General features: G+C 43.6%; 1 protein-coding gene across 2 annotated transcripts in view; it reads left to right on the top strand.

Annotated features, from left to right (window-relative positions):
• TMEM30B (transmembrane protein 30B) overlaps positions 1-20,846 on the top strand; it is a 270,478-nt gene that overhangs the window by 85,433 nt on the left and 164,199 nt on the right. For both annotated transcript variants that reach the window (XM_069622706.1, XM_069622707.1), the window contains exon 4: positions 20,299-20,406. In XM_069622706.1, coding sequence (XP_069478807.1) covers positions 20,299-20,406 — 108 coding nt within the window. The remainder of the gene's footprint in view (positions 1-20,298; positions 20,407-20,846) is intronic.

Raw genomic sequence — 20,846 nt, 5'->3', positions numbered from 1 at the left:
GGGGTGGAAGTGGACAAGGGGAGATTTATTTCTTGGGCATCTATAATACTGTATCATTGACGCCAGCAAGGAAAGTCATGCCACAGTAAGAAAGGGCTAGACTGATTGCATCAAAATGCCAGCCACTTAATAACAGCTCATCACGCTTGCTTTTTCATGCTTTTATAGCAAGCATGATAAGTGTTAGTAGAACCATCTTTATTTTTGGAAATCAAGCTGTGAAGTTTGGCTTTCCCTAATGTGCCATATTCGCAAAGGCAACACTGAAGAGTAGTATTTGTCTGTATAGGCCAGACAGACTGGATGCTCCAGATGAAGAGCTGATTAAGAGTCAACTTGTTTGTTTTATTTTTCGAATGCCTATTATTTTGTGCAAAAATACTCCATGTTTTGAAGTTACTGTAGCCTAGATTTTCCTGTACCCAGATAGAATAATTTCTGATGCTTGTGAATCTGCTTAAAATCACGTGCTGTGCATATAGTCTGACATCTAGTGGTAACTGCAGTGTATTGCATCTTGTCTTTCGAGGATTGAAAGGGGACGTCAACATGGGCGTGCCTGTAACACGATTCCTACCGTGACGTGTAGTGTACCCAAAATCCCTCACGCGTCAAGGTCCCTCAGATTGTTTTTTTCCGCACAGCTATCTGGTCGCCTTATGCAGAGCTCTCGCATATTGAGAAAAATCTATTCTTCCCCATGACCTCTGGTCGTTTATTCATATTCGTTCCTTCGACGGCTACCTCTTAACCACATCGGAAGACATCCCCGGACCTTTGGCCGGCCTATACAGTAAGGAGAGTGGGGTGCAGGGGGTTTCCATTCCTTTCAAGGATGTATTTCCCTTTCCCCTCTCTTTGCCCCTTTGGTTTTGCCGTCACTATACTACACCTGAGCTATGGACAGGACGCCCTTAAAATTTTGCCCTTCTTGTAAAGGCAAGTACCCTTGGAAAGACATGCACCGGAGGTGCAATAAGTGTCTCCCTCACGATAACCACGAGGCGTCCTGTCCGTCATGTCAGTTCTTGCGTCCTAAGACTATCAAGGAGCGTTGAATGAAACGGTGGGCGGCCTACGCCATCATACAGGCCGAGGGTAGCTCCCTCGCCGCCACAGGCACTGTAGTGACGAGGAGTTGAGCGAAGGCCGTGGCTCCGATACGGATGCCATCAACCTTTCATCAGAGCGGTTATGCACCGAATTGTACATCCCCGGCCCCAGCAGGCGGGACAATGGTTCTGCTATGGGGAATGTACATCCCAGCGACAGGGATGCACTCGCTACACAGAGTAAGCGCACAACCACCAGTACCGTCTCGACAGATTCATCGGGGCGGTCTAAGGCACCAACGGGTACTTTGAGTTCCTCTGCAGCACCCGCCGATCCACGTGGTTGGCAGCCCTCCCTGCAACCGCATCAGCACCAAAAGTAAGCGGGCCGTTGAGACGCCTCCTAGGAGTGCTCTGATGCCTAAGATTCCAGCTGCGTTGAAATTATGGCGAAGCCGCTTGAACACCCGAAACCCCTCCTGCAGACACCAAACCTAAGTGAGAGTCTCGCAAATATTGTTTTGGCGGCCAATAAGACTAAGGCTAGGTCGAAAGACATGTCCTCACGTCGGGATCGACAAGAAGACTATTCTGAGAGCCCCCAGTCCTTATCTAAAACGCTCTCAGATAAATCTCGACATTCTAGGCAGGTATATCCCCAGGATGAGCCCACCCCCCTCCCCTCTCTGGACTCCTCTGGCTCCTCATTATGGACCAGGGATGGGTTTGAGGGGTATATGTATAGGCTTGCAAAGTTTGTAGACTTCTCAGAAAAGTTTACCATGCCCAAAAGGCCTATTGAGGAGGAGCTTTACCCTTCAGTCTCTAAATTCCAGAGGACCTCCTGCTCTCTTCATGAGGAGGTCTTTGACCTGACAGATCAGGATGAGGTTCCTCAAGACCCCTTTTTACAGGAGGATGATCCTTTTGAGGATCACACTGACCAGGCTCCTGACTGAAGAGATGAACCACCGATGGATAGCCCGCCTTGGTTGTCACCTACCAATACCCCAGATCCTGACACTATATGCATGGATCTTCCCGCCTCCCACCTCAGCGCAAGGCATTTCCCATAGATGACCTGATGGCATTTAATGCCATTCTGAAGAAGGCAGCAGAACGTTTCCAAATAGCCACGTGACTTTGTGGAGGATATTTTAAAGGCGAAGCCACCTGCCAGCCAGACTATCCCTTTACTAAACTCCATCAAAAGGTGCATTGCCCCTTCTTTACAAACACCTCCACAGACACAGGCTGTGAACCCCCGGGTGGAGAAACGTTTTCGTCCCTCCCCTACAGACCTCCCTCTATATTCGGGGACATGCCTCCCCGGATTCTCTCGTGGTCACTCCGACAAGAAAGAGAGCAGGGGTCCCCTTGTCCATGGGTGAGGCAACACCGGACAAAGACTGCAAAAAACGGTATGCCCAAGGGAAACGGGTCACTACTGCGGTGGCGTATTCCACCAGGATTGCCAACAATACCACGCTGTTGGCCAGAATTGTGATGTACAGTGGAACCTGTTACAAGAGGGCCTGCAGGAAGTCCCCGAAGCGGTCCGTTCACGTCTGCTCTTGGTGGTGTCAGAGAGTAGACCAGTTAATCATAATATCCTTAAGAACACCTTAGCCGCTGCAGAGACAGCAGGGAGGACTCTAGCCCAGGTTCCCCTTTTAAAAAGACACGCCTGGCTAAAGAACTCAGGGTTCAAACCCGAGACACCAGCGTCTCTTATCAACAAACTGGTGGAGGAGTCCAACCTGTTTGGCAAGCTATAGCTGAGGCGCTAGAAACCGCGAGAAAAGAGCATCACGTTCCCCACATAACCAATATGGAACGGGTAACACTTGGTCCTCAGGTCAAGGGTCGGCTGCCTCCAGTCAGTATCTACCTATAGGACAGCGCCGTGGGAAAGGATGGGGCTGCAATGCCACTACAACAGGTTCTCTTGTGAATCACAGAGGACTACTTAGCCAAATGTCCTGGCCTCCGTTCACCCCCACCACCTTCATAAGTTCGAATACTGTCACATTCAACCCCCCCCCCCCCCGTTTACTTGATCCCAGCAATCAAGAAATTGGTTGGTGTCTGCTTTGCATAATTGCAAAACTCTTATCCCTCTTTCAATTTTCAACTCCAAATAGCTAGCGTTCTCATTCTAGAATCCCAGAGAATTCAGAATGCCCTATCCCATGTCCTGCTAAAGCTACCTGGATGAGCCCACCAGTGGTAGAGGTGTATTGTACCAAACAAAGTAGTGGAACTGGAACTCCGGTGGGGGACTAGGTAGGCGGGAGAATGGTGCAACACGTGTCAAGGGATTGTATCCGGCGCAGGTTGACAGCGAAATTGATGGAACAGGCAAAAGAAAGAGATCCTCTGTATTGTTTCTCATTTATTGTTCTATGTCAGTGATTGTGAAATCGATGCATCTTCTAACTGAAACTTCGCCGTAATGCACACCCAACACCTACCCGAATGGATGCTTCTTCAACGGGAGCCTGAAACTTCGGAAAAACCTGTGCTGTCCGGAATAGAACTTGGTGACTTATTCCAAAGCCTAAAGTCTTTCATCTCCTCTAATCTGATGCAGTCCTGGGGATGAATACTCTGTGATCCTCCATAGACTAAAGGTGACACAAGCTGCCTTTATAAATACATTCCCACCAAAATGCTGAGAGCGTCCGAAGGGGTCTACCCCCATGGGAAGAGTCTGCTGCTTTGGCAGCTCCTGTCCGGTGTGTCGGGCCTGCCTGAGGGGCTTGTAATTCCCCTGTATTTGTCCCGTTTCCACGGATCACAAAAGATAAGTGATTGTTGCTAGCACAGATTATCCTGTCCTGTAGCAGTCGGTGGTCTACCTTGTTCCTCTGGCCCTTCCTGGAGTGAAGATAGAAGAGGGGCCCACTGCTTGGACCCCTGCAGCACCCTGGTGACAAAGGGGGAACCTGAAGGCCAGCCTGCCCCTCGGGGCTCCTGGACATACGTTGCCTAGGCCCTAACTGGTAACCAAGGTGTTGTGGGTCTCCCACGTGCGCTCTCCGGAGAGCACATCTTTCCAGCGCAGTTTCCGGTACGTGAGGTGCGGTGGGAACCAGAAGAGAAGTGTCCCTCTGCCTTCTGCATTCCATACGCCCTTCCAAAGGGGAGGGCCCGACTCCTGCGGTAAACGTGCGTGTGCCCGGTCACTGTGGGGAGAAAAGTCATCCGGGACACCCCCGAGTCAGCAGAGACCTGCGGCGACCTCTCTGCTGCCAGGTGCCTCTTCTCAAGAGAGGAATGCAAACACTATGACCGTCACCACATTTAGAGTTGTTAAGTGAGGGCCCTTGCGACGCTCCCCACTGCCTTCAGGGGCGCCGGGCGCCGGGCCCCGCAGAACCTGATTCGCTGCTCCCAGAGAGTAAAAGAAAAAGAACCCAAGCCCAGCCTGCAGGCAGCTGTGCGCCATCACGCACTGAGACTGCCTGCCTGCCTGGTATCCTTTGCTGGGGGCTGTCTGGGCACAAATAAGAATAGAGGGGAAACGGCATACCGTCGTGGGACTCGCAACCCCCCTCATCCAATTAGGAGGGGCGGGGGGAGGGGGGATTACACCCTGAGCCCCAGGCAGCATCACCTTGCAGAAGAATATCTTCTATCAAGAAGCCGCCACAGACACACTGGTCTCAGCAGGCACCAGCCACAGCAAAGCAGCAGCCAGAGGAGAGTAGCCCACCCTGCAACCCCCCCAGGATACCCATACGTGTTATGGCATTTTCTTTTAATTGTTTCAACCCCCTCCATTTTTCATTTTCTTATTTGGTAGATTTACACTGCTGTGGGTTTAGTGTAAAGAGGGTTTGGGTTCTTTTTGTGTTGGGATATATTTGAATCTAAACCAGGGTCACTGCCTTAGATATTTTACTGGCAAACACAATTATATGTATATCTCTATTGAGAGAGGCTGCATTAATATTCATGCCGTTAGGCTATTTATGGCATTTAAAGGTTATATTTATGTATCTGTTAATTTTAATGTTTTGCCATCATTTTGTTCACTACTATACTGAAAAAGGTAGGATTTAGCACCTTGGGTGCCCCTTATTTGAGAGATTAGAAATACAGAAAATATCCTCTTATGGGGTTTCTAACCCCTCTGTGTACATGTCCTATTTATGAATGACAGCTAATGTGTGTCTGACTTGTTGTGTTTGGCCTGTTTGCAAAGTATCCTATTTACTTCTTAGTGGTGCCATGAAGTTTGCTCTAACTTAACCTCTAGGTGGAGGCATTTTTACCTTTACTATTGTACCCACAGGGCTTTGTTTTTGTACATCCAGGTACAACACCCACGGGGCAACCCCAAGTATCCCCAGAACTCGGGAAGCTCTTTGAGTGGTGTAGCTCCTCTCCCTCTCCTCTTTGCTCATAAAGGGTGTGTGTATCGTTTCTGCACTAACAGTGGAGGATCTGATTTCACGTTTCCTTGCACGGGTTCCGCAGCACACCCGTTGCACCCTGGAAATCCATTTGAGCAGTGGTCTTCAAACTGTGTGGCTGCCGCCCCTGAGAGGACGCGAAGGGTGTCAGGAGGGGTTGGAGGTGGGCTGGTACACTTCTAAAAGGGAGTACAGTGATTTTAATAGGAAATAGAAGCAGAAATGACATCTGGGGGGCCCTTCAGCAGTATGTTTACTCAAGGGCGGCTCGGCAACAACATGTTTACTCAAGGGGGCTCGGCATAAGAAAGTTTGAATACCACTGTATAAGAGTAACCAAAACGAGGAGGCTTAAAACACCAAACCCTCGAAGCTCACTGCTCTGAACAAAAGCACCATTTGATGGCTCCTTGAGTATAGGCTAGAGCAGGGTTGTTCAACTCCATGTCTCGAGGGCCGGTTTCCTGTTTGTTTTTCAGGATTCCCCTCATTAATATTCATGAGATAAATTTGCATACAGTGATTCTAGATGTATCCACATTCTTCCTCATGAATGTTAGTGAGGGATATACTGAAACCCTGTCAGGATCACCGTTCTCGAGGCCCATAGTTGGACAACTCCAGGCTAGAGTTAGGAATGCCTGTCAATTTTGGCCATTTTAAGGTGCTTCTGTTTTCTGTAACACATTTTCTATCCTCCTTTTTAGAATTCTTTCATGGTGATTACTGTGGACTGCGGCTGACTGTTGCGGATCCAAAGGTTTTCAAACTAATTCATTATGCACCAGAAATCGCTCCCTAATTTAACCCAAGTGCCCGTTAAATTGGCACATTCGGAATCCGCAGCCACCAAAGGGCATGTTTGGGAGTTTCGTCTTGAGGTTTTCTTTTTGTTCAGTGTCTGCATTTTTCAACTGCTCATTTTGTACATCCGACAATATTAATAAAAACCGCTTTCAAAAAACTAATTGCAATGTGGATCTCTGCAATTATCTCAGCTAGCAGTGCAGTTGCTTGTATAGGGTCAATTCTTATACGACTGTTTTAGGGCTTAGGGTATTCATTTTCCCATATAATGAGAGTACGATTTCTTGGGGCAAGCAGGGTGACCAGTTCTAATAAACTCCGCAAGAAGATGCTCCACTGTGCCTCACTTCTAGAGATTGAGCGCTGACTCTGCCTTCTTTTTTCAGGCTTGGGTAATGGAGGATGATATGTTTTGTAGTATCTTGATCAGAAATCCTCTGTTTTCTGGCGATAGAGTTCTGTGTATTGGACTTGTGGTGGTTGCCAGGTTCAGGGGAAACACTTCATGTTGTATGCTAAGCATACGTCATTCGCTGCCTCGGTTCTACACCATTTCTTACTCGCCAACATGGCTAGCAGCAGGGCTCATTTTGAGCCCTGCGAAATGTATTTATGTTACTGTTGTTCTGTCAAGTGCCAACCATGAAGGCAGTTTCTTTGAAGCACTTCAAGTTCACAGGAGTTTGGGGGGGGGCGGAAGTGGGTGTCTGAACCTTTAAATGTAAGTTTCCCATTCACTTCTAGGTAGCAGAGTGTTTGGGTTTTACGTATTCCTGTTACCCCACATCTTAACTTTCTGTTCCCCATTGGTGGACCTGCTGAAGGCTTCTAGAACGTTCTTCTCTTCTAAGCCCTGCTATGACCTCTGTCTCCTGATGTTTATTTTCGTGAGGGCTCTTTTCTGTACCAATGAATATTGTTCGACGATCCAAAGGACACTCCAGTTAATAATTATATTGTTATGTAAGATAATTAGTTTCTTAATGTCCTTAATTATATCTGCTGATAGTCTGTGTGCTATACGTTTATTCAACCCAGCCATTTCCTTACACTGAAGCGTGAAGATATACGTGCATGTAGGAATTATGATGCATAGGACGCCACTGCCATATATCGCCACCATAAGATTAAGGTATGTTTGGATTTTAGATGATGGTGTCACGGAAGCTGAGCAGGTGTCCAGGTTGCTTTGTTATCCAGAATGTTTGCTCTTTCATGGTTCTCTGCTTTCCGTAAATCTGACATTGTTACCCATAACATTGGGCCTCCTTATGAGTCCGGCAGAAACTGTGCCGGAAAAACCGGCAGGCTGCAGCCGGACCCGAAATACCATTCCGCCTCCGTGATTGCCGGAATCACTGGGGCATTACAACCCCGGTGTCCTGGTAATTCTGGTGGCTGAGTTCCGTAAATCCCCATTTCCATGGAGTCCCATAGGACTCCATGGGGATGGGGACAATGGAAACACTGGTTCCGTATATGACGGAGCCAGTGTTTCCATTTCCGCCTGCAGGCGGGTGGCGTTACTCCCGCCAGGTCAGACCTGGCAGGAGTGACACCCCCCGCCTGCATTACTCGGAATCAGCCGGTCCGGTAACAACGGCGGTGGCGGATTTACCGCCACGTTTTTTTCCGGACCGGCATGGTCATAATGAGGCCCATTGTGTTATCTGCCACCCTTGACATCCCCATGGTGCCAGATAACAAAGGTTTTGCTGCAATACGAAAATTGTAATTTAACCAGTCATTTTAGTGCTGTGTCATCAATATCTCCTTAGTTTCTTAACTAGGCATTGGAGATATAAATATTTGCTGTTTGATCTCCTTAATGAAAATCTATTTTATTTTAAGACGCAAAGTGAAGACATTATTGCTCTTGACATAAAACATGAATGCTGCTTACAAGATCCTCTAGATTCATATAGCATGTTCAGAGTTGATCAGTGCGCCCTGATGCCTGCAGGCTATGGCACGGTATAAATAAATTAGTTATCAGTCAATGTGTGATAGTCTTCATGGCTTTCATCCTGATTTTGCACAATCCGTTATTGGCTGGGCTAGGTTTTAGTTCTCGCCACGCAGAGGCACGCTATGAGCTAGTTGCTGGTCCTTGTTCAGGATGGCAAGGCCGTCACTTTGCTTTAGGGCTCATGACTAATCTGCGTATAGTTTTCCCCCTTTTTGTGCTTTGTTCTGTTCATGGCATAGAACTTTTTGGGGAAACTCCCAGGTATGCCTGAAGGGATACTGGAAAATCTTGCACTTGGAGGCCCCAACACCCTCCTCAGAGGACTCAGTCAAGTTCAAACTGTGGTTTATTACAGACAAAACCAACAGGGATCAGCACAGGAACAGAGAATATTCATGCACATCTCGCTCTTCTTCGGATCATAGGCCGGTTTTACTCCCAAATGGCATCAGCACTTCGTCACAGCCCGGGTCCTTCTCCAGAAAACCTATTGGGCCAAGTGATTGGGCACTGAGCACTCTATAACCTATACATGACACTATAGATGTTATTGGCCCTTGCATGTCAATTGGCTGGCCTGTTCCTTCCCCAATTCACTTACTATAACATTGTTGCAGTGTTGTGGACTTTCCATTGGTTATTGCCCATTGCTACCGACCACTAGAGTACTAAACTGTGATTGGCTAGAGCTGATGTCCCCAGGCCTGGGACCCGAGATGGTTCTCAGTGCATTGTGTATCTTTTTAAGGTGATGAGAACGATTATGTGTCTGTATTGTAACTTGTGTACACCACCTTTGCCTTATGAGAATGTTCTCCTGTCCGGCACAACACTTGTTGCATACTTTTGCATAATTGTTGCAACCTGTGTCTGACTGCCTGGGACCAGCTTTCCTTTCCCACCGCCGATCACTGTCCATTGTCTGTTTCGGCCACATCACTAGTTCAGAGACCACAAATTTGAGCTCTGCAGGTCTGAATTATGAAGATTTATTCGTATTTTCTGCAGCTGGCCCGTTTGTCGCCTGGGGATTGGAATGTCATCCGTATCTCTTGACCTTGGCTGTGGGTCCTGTCTCGCACATCTTGCTCTCTGTCCAGCCTGAATCTGCTCAGCTCGTCTCTTGCTCAGAGGCCTGTGGCCTGCTGTAATTTTCCTAGGTTTCGACAGTGTCCATGCTATACTACATTTTCATAGGTTAGTCACACTTGGTTCTGTCGGGTCCCATAGGTGCTCCTGCGGTTCCATAGGGTTATTCGCGTTTAAGCAACTGCAAGCTTTGCTCAGGATCTCTTATGCCTTGCGGTTTCGGCGTTACTGCATTTGGCTAATGGCAAAAATAATAAAAGCAATGACAGTATGTATGTGTATCTGTCCCCCAACTATAGAAATGTACGCTCATGTTCTTCATGTATTCGAGTGCATCAAATGAAAAGACTGGGTTCTCACTTCCTGGAGACAAGGACATACGTCTGCGGCAATGCCTCAATAACCCTCTACCCAACAGGTCAGTGATAAAACCAAATTTTTCTGTGAGTAAGGATTGTCATCCCATGATGGAACGCCGGTCGCCTTTCACCCTTGAGACCCTGAAGCCTATAAGATCTGAGAAGAGTTCTTCTGAAAGTGCCAATCTGTATTGTTGTCATGTCCATTCTTCTACGTCTGTATTCCCGGTGAGGTTAGCCTAAGCTAGACGGGTTTTCTCCTTGTAGCCATTCTTTTAACAGTACTAGAAAGAACCGCCAAGTAGGACAGCCTACTACTATATTAAAGATTGAAAGGACTGGGGCGAAAAAGAGCATGTTACAATCAAGTAAGAAGAGTGCTCGACCAGTTGTTGTCAATTGCACTGTCGTTGTGCTGGGGCAATCTGTGCTATTTAAACCAAACAGCAAAGAGAGACTTTGTTCTAAATCCAGAGGGAGAACCCGGCGAGCGAGGACTCTGGCAAGAATCTGGCGTGGTTGAAGCTAGGCTTCAGGAAACTGTAGCGAGGCAGCCCTCTAGTGTAGCAGATACGAACAGCTGGACGCCCGGACTGCGTCTTTTGAATCGGCTGGGAGCCAGTGACATGAAGTAGAGGTGGTAGTGTGAGCTATCGTGGGTGTACCGTGCGGTCTGAGAACTGTGCTGAGGCTGCCTACTATGGAGCCGCGTAGGCCAATGTTTGGGGAGCACAAGAAACTGGTGGTGGTGTGACCTGTCATGGGTGGACCATCTGGTCTGGAACTTGCACTGAGCCCGCCTGGCCATGAAGACATGCAGAACTACGAAGAGAGGCAGAAGTAGAAGGTGGAAGAACAAACCCTGTGCCCCTGGTGAAACCGATGAAGCATTCCCCAAGAGAACGTAACTGGAGGGGGCTGGGAAAGTTTGAGACTGAGAGTTCAAAAGCAGCAGAAGTAGTAGTAGAAGAAGGGAAATTAGCTAAGCATGTTGTGAGGCGTTCCACAAGAGCATGGTACTGTAGAGTAAAGGAGGACTCGGGGAGCCCCTTCATCGTTCTAGTGGGGATAAGTTGAAGAAAGTAAAGAGTGGAAGAAACCCTTGTAGGGAACTACAAGATTTGTTAAAGAAGTTGAACTGGGGAGCATGATAGAAGAAGGGAGTCATTATCCTAGCCCTGCCATGAGATTGTGGAACTATGTTTCTTTTTTGTTATGAACTTGGAAAACTCTCCTTTGTTTGTGAACCTTGTAATATTTCCTGAGCTTGAGAGACTCATTTCCAGAAGAAGGGAGTCATTCTCCTGGTTTGTAGAAAGAACATTTTTTTTTCTTAGTTTCATTTGGTTTCTCTTTTTATTTTAAACATTTTTCCCTATATTTGTGTTTGTGTTTAAGTGGTAGGCATAGAATAAGAGTTTGGACTAGGATGGTGAACTTTTGCTTTGGACCACACAGACTTCTGATGCCTGAGTTTTAGTTTGTTTGAGGTAGGGCAACCACCTTCAGATATGTTTGTTTATTCTATCAAAATAAGTCTATAACAACCACTATGCCACAGTTTAGTCGGAATCCTCATTCTATGCTGCCAAAGATAGAAGGAAGGCCCAATCCCATAGACTGTACAATGGACTAGATTGCTAACCTTTAAAGGTGATCGTCTGACTTAAAGGATCCAATGTAGTTGGAGAAGCATTGATTCCCTGTTGATGTGGCAGGGATCATCGAGAGTTTATCGGAGCACTGCTTTAATGATGGTCTCTAGTTGGCAAATGAGAAAGACGTAGCCCTAATTGAAGGACGTTCCCATAAGCAAGACCTACAGAGATGGGGGCAAACACTGCTGTGGCTATGATCGCGTAGAAGAAAGTGGAGAATTTCTTATAAATTGGGACTACCATATTGTGTCCCCATGAAGCTGGATCCTCCTTAAAGTGGAGGTGGCAGTGCCTACCGAAATAGAAACAACCTACTAATCTGGATTTGCAATAAACCAGCCAATTCTTGCCCCATGCAGGCCAGCAGTCTTACCAGGTCTTGAAGAATGAATCGCATCATGAAATTCTCCCGGTGGGTGATCGGTAGTACTCCAAAAGTTCATGGAGCTTAATATTCCGGGGACAGTGTTTCTTGAGGGGATATCTGGGAACAGTTGGTTGACCCATTGTTGGGGGGCAATGCTAGATCCCTAATTTGGGCCACAATGAATCTGAACAACCTATGGCCTGCTGAAGGCGTTACTACTGGAGGCCTTGATGTTCCATTTTATTTTCAAATCAGAAGCCACTTGGACACTCTAAGTTGCACAACATCAGCAGTGTGACACCACTGTTTGCCAGTGTTATTTTGCTCACCTTTTGATTGTAAAACACTGACAGGCACATGTAGGAAGACCATGGGGACCCACTGACGGGAGTTACCACAGTATACACAGCCTCCCCAACCTGCGGGCCACCCAAAAAGCACCTCCTGTAGGAAAAACCTCCCAAAGGGGCATCCATTCCTTGTATCACTTGAATAATAACCTAGGGTCCCCTACACCATAGCCCTTTCTGGTACATTGTAATGAGTATCTGGGACACTCAACTAAGCAACTTGTTAAACATTAATGAAGGTTTAACTTTCACATCACTGATAGTTTTCGAGCCTACTCGCAGAACAGAAGACCCTCTTACCATAGAGGATAAAGATTGGTAGGACATGGGGGCTTGCAGGTACAATTCCTGAAGAGAAGAGTTTTTCGAGCTTGCCTGAATTTCAGGTGTTTGGCTTGATGTCTTAATTCGGGTGGGAGGGCACTCCACAGGCCGTGTCCAGCCCCTGCTAGCGTTCTCTTCCTAAATCATTTCGACCTTTAGGCTTCTGTTGACAATCAGTTTGCCGTTTCGGATGTTGGAGTCCTTTTGTGGAGTGTGTTTTGAGGGAAAGGCCTAGAGGTTATTTCCTGGTATTCATACAGCACTTTTAGTGACACAGAAGTACAAAGTCTATTGAAATGGTATCACTAATCTGTGTAGATGTTTGTGCACCGGGGACCTGCTCCTGTTTCCTAAGAGCAATGACCACCTGTGCTGCCCAATTCTGAATGGCCTGAAGATGTGCAATCTTTCTTCTGGAACCCTAGGAAGACTGTTGCAATAATCCTGTTTGGATAGAACCAGTACCTGGACTATTTGATTTTTTATGGTTCATGTCCAGAGAGGACCAAATGAAAACAAACCTGTTTTTTTAAAAACTCCAAGTACGATAATATTTTGTTTTTTTCCAAGATCATTTGTTTTATTTAAGAAATCTGCAATACCTTATCTTCAGCGAGTAGTGACAGCTGCTCAGAGTCATTGAGCTACACTGAGGGAAGAAGAGTTATTCCTCAAAGATCCCTCCAAGGTTCTTGGTTTTGGTTACTGGGCTTTGGGTCAGTTAAGGTCAATGGGCCACAACTTGGAAAAATCAGCAGTGTGGGCCTGTCCACCGAGAACAATCTAGGTTTTTACAGGGTTACAGTTTATCTGAATCTCATACATCCAGAGTAGGACCACAAAGAAGTAAGCAATGTAATGTTTTGGGCGACTCAGTGGCACACACGGTTTATGGCCATATTCCAGAATGCCCAACAGAATCACATAGCCGATCCAAATAACTGACTGCAACACACCAACACAATATGCATTACAGCATTTGCAATGATACAAGCCTAATTGGCCCTTCGATAGTGGCACAGACGTCCCTAGAAAATATGGCTTTCATGCCCAGCCAGGAGGGCGGACATGGCCTTGAATGGTGCGACCTGGGGAAGTGCCGTGGGTGGCTGGGAAAGCAGGCAGGGATTGTGTGTTCTCGCCACTGTTCCAGGCACCTGATTGGCTGAGTGGCCTTTCCCAGGGGAGAATATATAATGTTTTCCAGATTCATTCGAAGTAGTTAAGCATTGGCTCAAGCATTTTTGTTGTTCTGTGTTTTGGTTTTCACAGTAAGACAATTGCTCCATTTATAAAACGCATAACACCAATGTCATGTTTATTAAACATGTGCAACCACAGATTATTATTGGGGTACAAAACACAGCAATCATTGCTTTGCCATGTGCCTTCTGCCAAGTTTGCCAAGCAACAGGTGAAGGAGGCTAGTGCAAATCCTTCTGCCCGTGTTCTTTAATACTGATCAACCCCTTAATTTATTTCTGGCCTGTGAATTTATGGTTTGCCATGATTTTGGGGGGTTCACAGTAGGTGGTCTTGTGCCATGACCTCAGTTTCCCCCCCCGCACCTAAAAAGTTTATACAACATAATCCTCGAATCCTCGAATCTCTTTACTAATCTTACTTACCATAGGTGTGCACGTCTATCTAAACCCTTCGCTATTTTGTTCACTAGTCATCTAGTGTGGCACAAACCATAGGGTGCACCCACATTTAACTCAACTAACTACTTGACTTTAGAATGTCCTTCTCAAGGTTAAATGAGCTAACCGACAAGCACGCCACAACACTAGCTTTCAGTGCAGAAGAAGCAACCCGTATCTTAGGTCTCATCAAAGATACTGAAAAAACTTTACAAAGTGAAGACAACCCCGAAAAAACTATTCAGAAACTAGAAAAACTCATTAGACGTGAGATCTCCCAAAAATTACATGCTAGCACATTAGTGGAATATTATAAAGCTAAGAAAATTCCCAGAGGTCTGAGGGTTTACCTAAGACCAACACTTTGCAGTGAAAATAAGATATTTGTACAAAAATGGGACCAGATCTTGAATAAGTGTTCTTTGGACCTTATACTACTAACTATTGAGGAGCTGTCAAAATCCCTTGTAACTATTGATTCGGAAATTAAAACTCTCCAAGACCAAATATCTAAATTTAAATCGGCAAAAGACCTCTCTGAGATACTAGAGGATATCAACCTGAAATTGGCAAACTATAAGACTGAAATTGAACAGAGGAAATTGAGAAAATTTAAAAGAGATACCTTTGACTATCTCAATGATATAGTATACAATTGGCAAGAATATTACCGACAGCGAAATTTTAATCGTAATAACCAACATAACTCTAACTCCGCAAACTCAGGTAACAGTAGCGACAGCAGTGTTGGTGAACCCATCCAGAGGCCTTCCACAGACCATACTAGGGAACGTGAACAAACAGAAGACACCAATAGACCAGGGGTGTCCACATCTCCAATTAATAAAGACGCTGAACCTAATACATCAACGGGGGCTTTTTTAGGCATAAGAGAAAGACCCGGAGAGGGAAGAAAGCCACAAACAAAAAAGAGAAACAAATAAAGGACAATAATCTAGTGGTGAATATTTCCAGCAAGATTCTTTCAATAGAACAACTTAACATTTTGAACAAAGGATTATCGTTTGTTCCTACGTGCAATACTTCATTATTTCAAGAAAAAATCTGTCTACACAGATTGATGCGAAAATTAAGACTTAGAATTTTCTTTGACTCGCAACCTGAAAAGGAGTCTAGACTACCAGAAAGTGACTTACTGGTAATACGTCCCAAGAGTACATTTGACCCACAGGTACAAAATTCAATTTTGAATTTATTTGAGAAGAGTGTCCTACAAGATTTAAGCAGAATTGACTATAGAAGAAAAACACCCATTAATATCAAAAACCGCCAACTAGATCTAGTTGATGAATTGGCGAAAAGTGAAGACATTACGATTAAACCGGCTGACAAAGGGGGAGCAATCGTAATCATGGATACATCCTTCTATGTCAAAAGATGCATTGAACTCCTTAGCGATACAGACACCTATGCCATACTAGATAGGGACCCGCTACCAGAAATCAGAGAACTGATTAACAATACTCTGTTAAAAGCCAAAGAAAACGAATGGATTAATGATAAAACACATCAATATCTCACCAATTCCCATCCGATTACACCAGTCTTTTATGGGCTCCCTAAGATTCACAAAGATAAACAAAATCCACCCCTCAGACCGATTGTTGCTGGGACAGAAAGTATCTTCGACCCACTGGCAGTCTACATTGACAGATTACTACAACCGCTTATACAGGCATCATCCACATACCTAAAGGATACAACAGACTTTCTTAATGGACTTAAAGACTTTTCAGCTATCAGTGAAGACTGCATACTATTCAGCCTTGATGTATGTAGCTTATATACCTCAATACCCCATAGTGAAGGTATAGATTCTGTTGAATGGTTGTTACTTAACAATTCAGGTGTGAAAGGTAATCCTCAATTCATTCTGGAGCTACTAAACTTAATCCTCTACAATAGCTATTTTAGACATCAGGGCAAATACTTTTTACAAACATCGGGTACCTCGATGGGATCATCGATGGCGCCCGTGTACGCTAATACTTTTATGTTTCAGTTCGAAAGTCAGCATGTACTGGAACACCCCACATGGGCAGCATACATTTTAACCTGGAAGAGGTTTATTGATGACATTTTCTGCATTTGGTGTGGCACACGAGATGACTTGGACCAGTTTTTTGAATACCTTAATTTAGTGCATCCTAGGATCAAATTTACTATTGAGATTGGTAACCCTTATTTACATTTTCTTGACGTTAACTTAAGCATTGTTAACAATAAGATTGCTACGTCTATATACCACAAACCGACTGATGTAAACAATCTGCTTCACTATTCCAGCTTCCACCCGAGGGCGATGCTCCAAAGTCTACCATATAGTCAAATATTACGCCTGAAAAGAATAATTTCTGACCCAGAAGTTCTAGATAAGGAATGCACAAATCTTGTTGGTAAATTTCAGAACAGAGGCTATCCACCAGAAATTTTGGAAATTGCCAAAGACAGAGCTTCAGAGATCCCTCGTACAGATTTACTGAAACCTAAATCTGAGGTTAAAGATACCCCACTTTTATACATATCAAAATTCTCAAGACAGAGTTTTCAGATCACAAAAAGTATAAAGAAACATTGGAATATTCTCCATAATGATCAAACTCTATTGGAATTGTTCCCTACACCACCAATGATGTGTTTTAAAAGGGGTAAAAATATAAGAGACAAGCTGGTAAAAGCTGAAAGAGTACCAAAGGAGAAACAACTTTTCCTAGCTACCAAAAAACTAGGCACCTTCCCCTGTTTAGGGTGTATACACTGTAATAACACAATCAAAGGTAATGTAGTGACTCACCCCAGGAATGGTCAAAAAATCAAATTAAGAGACTACTCTACGTGTCTGACATCAGGTGTCATATATATGTTGAAGTGCCCTTGTGGCAAAGTGTATGTAGGACAGACCAAAAGACCTGTTAAATCAAGACTGTCTGAACACAAGTCGAACATAAGATGTAATAACCAATACTCACCGGTAGCCCGCCATTTCAACATGCAAAAACATACAATTGCCCAACTAAAATACCAGGTGCTAGAAGTTGTTAAACGACCTACAAGAGGAGGTGACTATCAGTCACTCTTACTACAAAGAGAAGCTTATTGGATTGATAAGTTAAGCTCTTTACAGCCCTGGGGTCTAAATGAAGATTTCACATTGAACTGTTTTCTGTGATTTGAATTTGGCAATAAGGAATGATTGATCTTCAACATAAAATTGAGAGTCACATTGCTATTCCTGTGTCTGACTGTGATCTAAGGCACTACTTTGTTGAGACCAGTAGATGGTTGCCATAAAAATAATTGCCTGTAAACACAGTGTTAAAATTGTTCTTATTCTTAATTTTCATTTTTTGTCATTCTGTTATACTTATCATATTTAATTTTGATCTTTTGTAAAATAAATGTATTTACCCCATTGAGATTGTCATATTGCACTATGTTGTCCATGTAATGAGAGAGAGATTTAAGGTTTTTTTCCCTCTTCCTGCATAATGTGAATCCATGTGATGCACCCATTTTAGACTGAGAGGTTACACGCGGTCATTAAATGACCTTAGCCAGATAATCTGAACATTATATTCATTTTTCCCGTGCTCTTTTTTTTCCCTTTTAAGATCCGAGCGTTTCGTTCGATTTAAGACCCTTTGTCATTGTCAATTTCGACTCTATTTCACATGGTACACTATTTTTCTCAACTTTCCTTTCCCCGTTCTACGATGTGCGGACTAGTATTTGTAATGTCCGATTTACATCGCACAATAGGTTTCTGTACTGTATAAATTTTTTTCCTTTCAATTAATCTAGTTACGCACCTTTACGCTTCCCGATTTAAGTTACTTCTTGTCATTGAATGCCTAGAGATCTACACCTCTATTACAATATAAATTCGTTCCAAGATGGCCGATCTTGCGGCCCATTTACTTCTTAGTCCTTCTTCTTCATCTATTACTTCAGTCCTCTATTTATCTCCATGGTCACATGTAGTCTCCATGGTTTGTGAACAACAAGCCACTCGGCTGAACAGACTCTGTTCAGGATTGTCCCCCTATGCTCCAGGTAAGCGTGAATGCATGTGCATTTGTCTATCTAGGGACCAGGGAAATAGTTCCTTAGTCTCATGATTCTTTTTTTCTGTTTTCCTTACACTTTCTTTAGTTGATACTCTAACCTATTACTGCCGGATTCTTCAGCTGTTGACCGGCCACACAATCTTGACATCAGTTGCACATCAGCTTTAAGAATTGTGCCATTTGCACATTTCTTACCACGGTAATTCTTTACATTTTTTGCCTTGATTAAACACCATGTTATGTTTCTATTACTCCATATCAGATTGCTAGGTATATTATACTAATCAGGACTTCATTCCTGTTCAGCTTGGCTATTCGTATGACAGAATTCCCACATACTGAGGCACCTCTGTAGTAACGGCGGGATACTTAAGTTCTACATCCTTATGTGGGCCGTTCTATTGATTATTCTCCGCCCTCCATATTTTGGTTAGGTTTGTTATTCGATTTTATTTATTTCACACCTATGACTGTTACGTTTGAACATTGAGCTTGGCATTGATCAGGCTTTGTTTTCTTTAGATTTCTGGTATCTTTTTGGGAATTAGCCATGTTTTAAGGAACTAACTGATGTACGAAGACTGTCTATCTATCTTCACCGCTCCGTCCGGTTCTCTGTTTCCGGCACTTTCTACTCACAGAGGTAACGTTTTTTGTATTTCTTCCATATTAGATTGATATAGCCTAAGAACTATCTGTATTTTTTTACCTACATATTTAATTTTCTTTAGCTTATGTTTCACCATCCACGTGATAGGTCCCATTAGAGGTATTACTCTACTAAATTACAATATGATGGACGCTATACAGTTAATTTTGCAGGAAGTGATGCTTTAGTAGACCTTCAGTCCCTCTCTCGAGCAGGGGCAACCTAGTTGATCTTATGATGTTGCATGAATTACAATGCATATTAGGACATGTTACATTGTTTCAATTCCCTATTTTTTAGGGACAGATTAATGTTCCAAATATAATTAATGCCATTTATTCTTTAATTGTATACATTTAATATGACATGAACAGTCTATGCATTGTGCTTACAAAATTTTCTTTTCTGAATTTATGCTTTCCTTTTACATTAAGAGTCCAAGTGTGGCCTTATGAAGAAGAGGAGAACTTCCTCGAAACGCGTCGCTAATCAATTTGGACTCCATTTTTCTTCAATTTGAGCTTCATCTATTGATACCATTTCTGTTTCTATGCACTGTAAATAATCCCTGTCTGAATTATAATTTTTGCTGAAAATAATACAGCTTGACTATAAAGATATATATATTTTTTTATCTCACACTCCTGTGTCTGACCATATGTGTTTGAAACAAATGTATATACAATGCATTTAACGCAGTTTAAACAACTGTATTGGATTAATCCAAACATTTGAAAGTGTGCAGGGGACGGGAGGGTTCCCAAGTTGAATCCTCTTTCTGTTTACGGTTCACAGTAGGTGCCGATACCACCCGACTCCACAATATTGGGGCATTTTATATTACAAGTGTATGTTTAGATAATTTTAAATGATGAATGATATCAATGTGAAAAGTTCTATGAACTGTAACGCATTAAATACACAAAATAAAAAATGTGTATATGTATACATTGAGCCATTTTTATAGCCACTTTTATATTGCAACATCCATAGCCTGGCTACCAGAATCCCTTATTTCGCCTTGCTATTAAACCTACTTTTAACCAATATTCAGTGGTCAAATTGGAGCAATAGTACCAGTCTCTCTAAGTCTTTAAATCAAGTTGTGTCTCAGTAGAAAGACTCCTCCTCGCCCTTCACTGAGGAGAAGATACAGCACGCCAGTGCAGAGAAATACTGAAATTGGCTTGTGTACTCCTAAGGAATCCCAAAAAGGAAGATTTGTTGGCTTGATTGACCTGTTCACAGCTTTATTACTTATATCGTCAATCAACGCTCTCCAAGAAGTGTTTTGGTGAGATGGCGATAGGCGCTTCTCTATCACCATTTCGACTTCGATGTAGGAAATAATTAGATGAAATTAATATGTGTGTTCTTGCTTTCTATGATCTGGTAACACATCTTATGTTGAATGCTTTTGTGTCTGTGATTCATCAAGTGGTTTATTTTAACTCTTCATTATTAATCTTGCCTTGGTTCTCTTTCAGCATGTAATTAGATGCATTTTCTTTTCTTTTTACAGGGTCCGGTATACATGTATTACGAGTTAACTAATTTCTACCAAAATTGCAGACGATATCTAACGTCCAGGGATGACTCACAGCTGAGTGGAAACCTATATAGCTTAACGGTAATGAATGACCTGTGGAAAAGTGGGTGGTAGTGGCAAAGAGACATGTTGAGAAACTAGAAAGTGGCAATTTAGAGAGGAAGACTGCATCCAATACCTATAGAACGGGCCAGCTTCTAAGAAACGATCTCATAAGTGCAAAAAACAACTATAAATTTGTGATCCGATTGAGGAGAGGGGGGGCGTTTCTAGAGATGTTACATGTATTATTCCATATCCCTTTTGTAGGTTTCTTGTGTGGCTTGCTATAAGTTTGAATGGATAGATGTTTTTGGTTTTGATGTAATCTTTTTAACTAAAAAATAAATTCCAATTTAATTTGTAATAAGCTTCTTCTTTGAACCATGAACATCACAAAAATAGTACAATAAGGAGAAATGAAGACCTGTATAACAAAAATAGAAAAAATGAATACTTCTGCTCCCTTCTCTGTACATTGC

The sequence above is a fragment of the Ambystoma mexicanum genome, chromosome 11 (genome assembly GCF_040938575.1).
Source record: "Ambystoma mexicanum isolate Mex_15411 chromosome 11, UKY_AmexF1_1, whole genome shotgun sequence".
In the NCBI taxonomy this organism is placed as follows: Eukaryota; Metazoa; Chordata; class Amphibia; order Caudata; family Ambystomatidae; genus Ambystoma; species Ambystoma mexicanum.
This window is presented reverse-complemented; position numbering and strand designations above follow the sequence as displayed.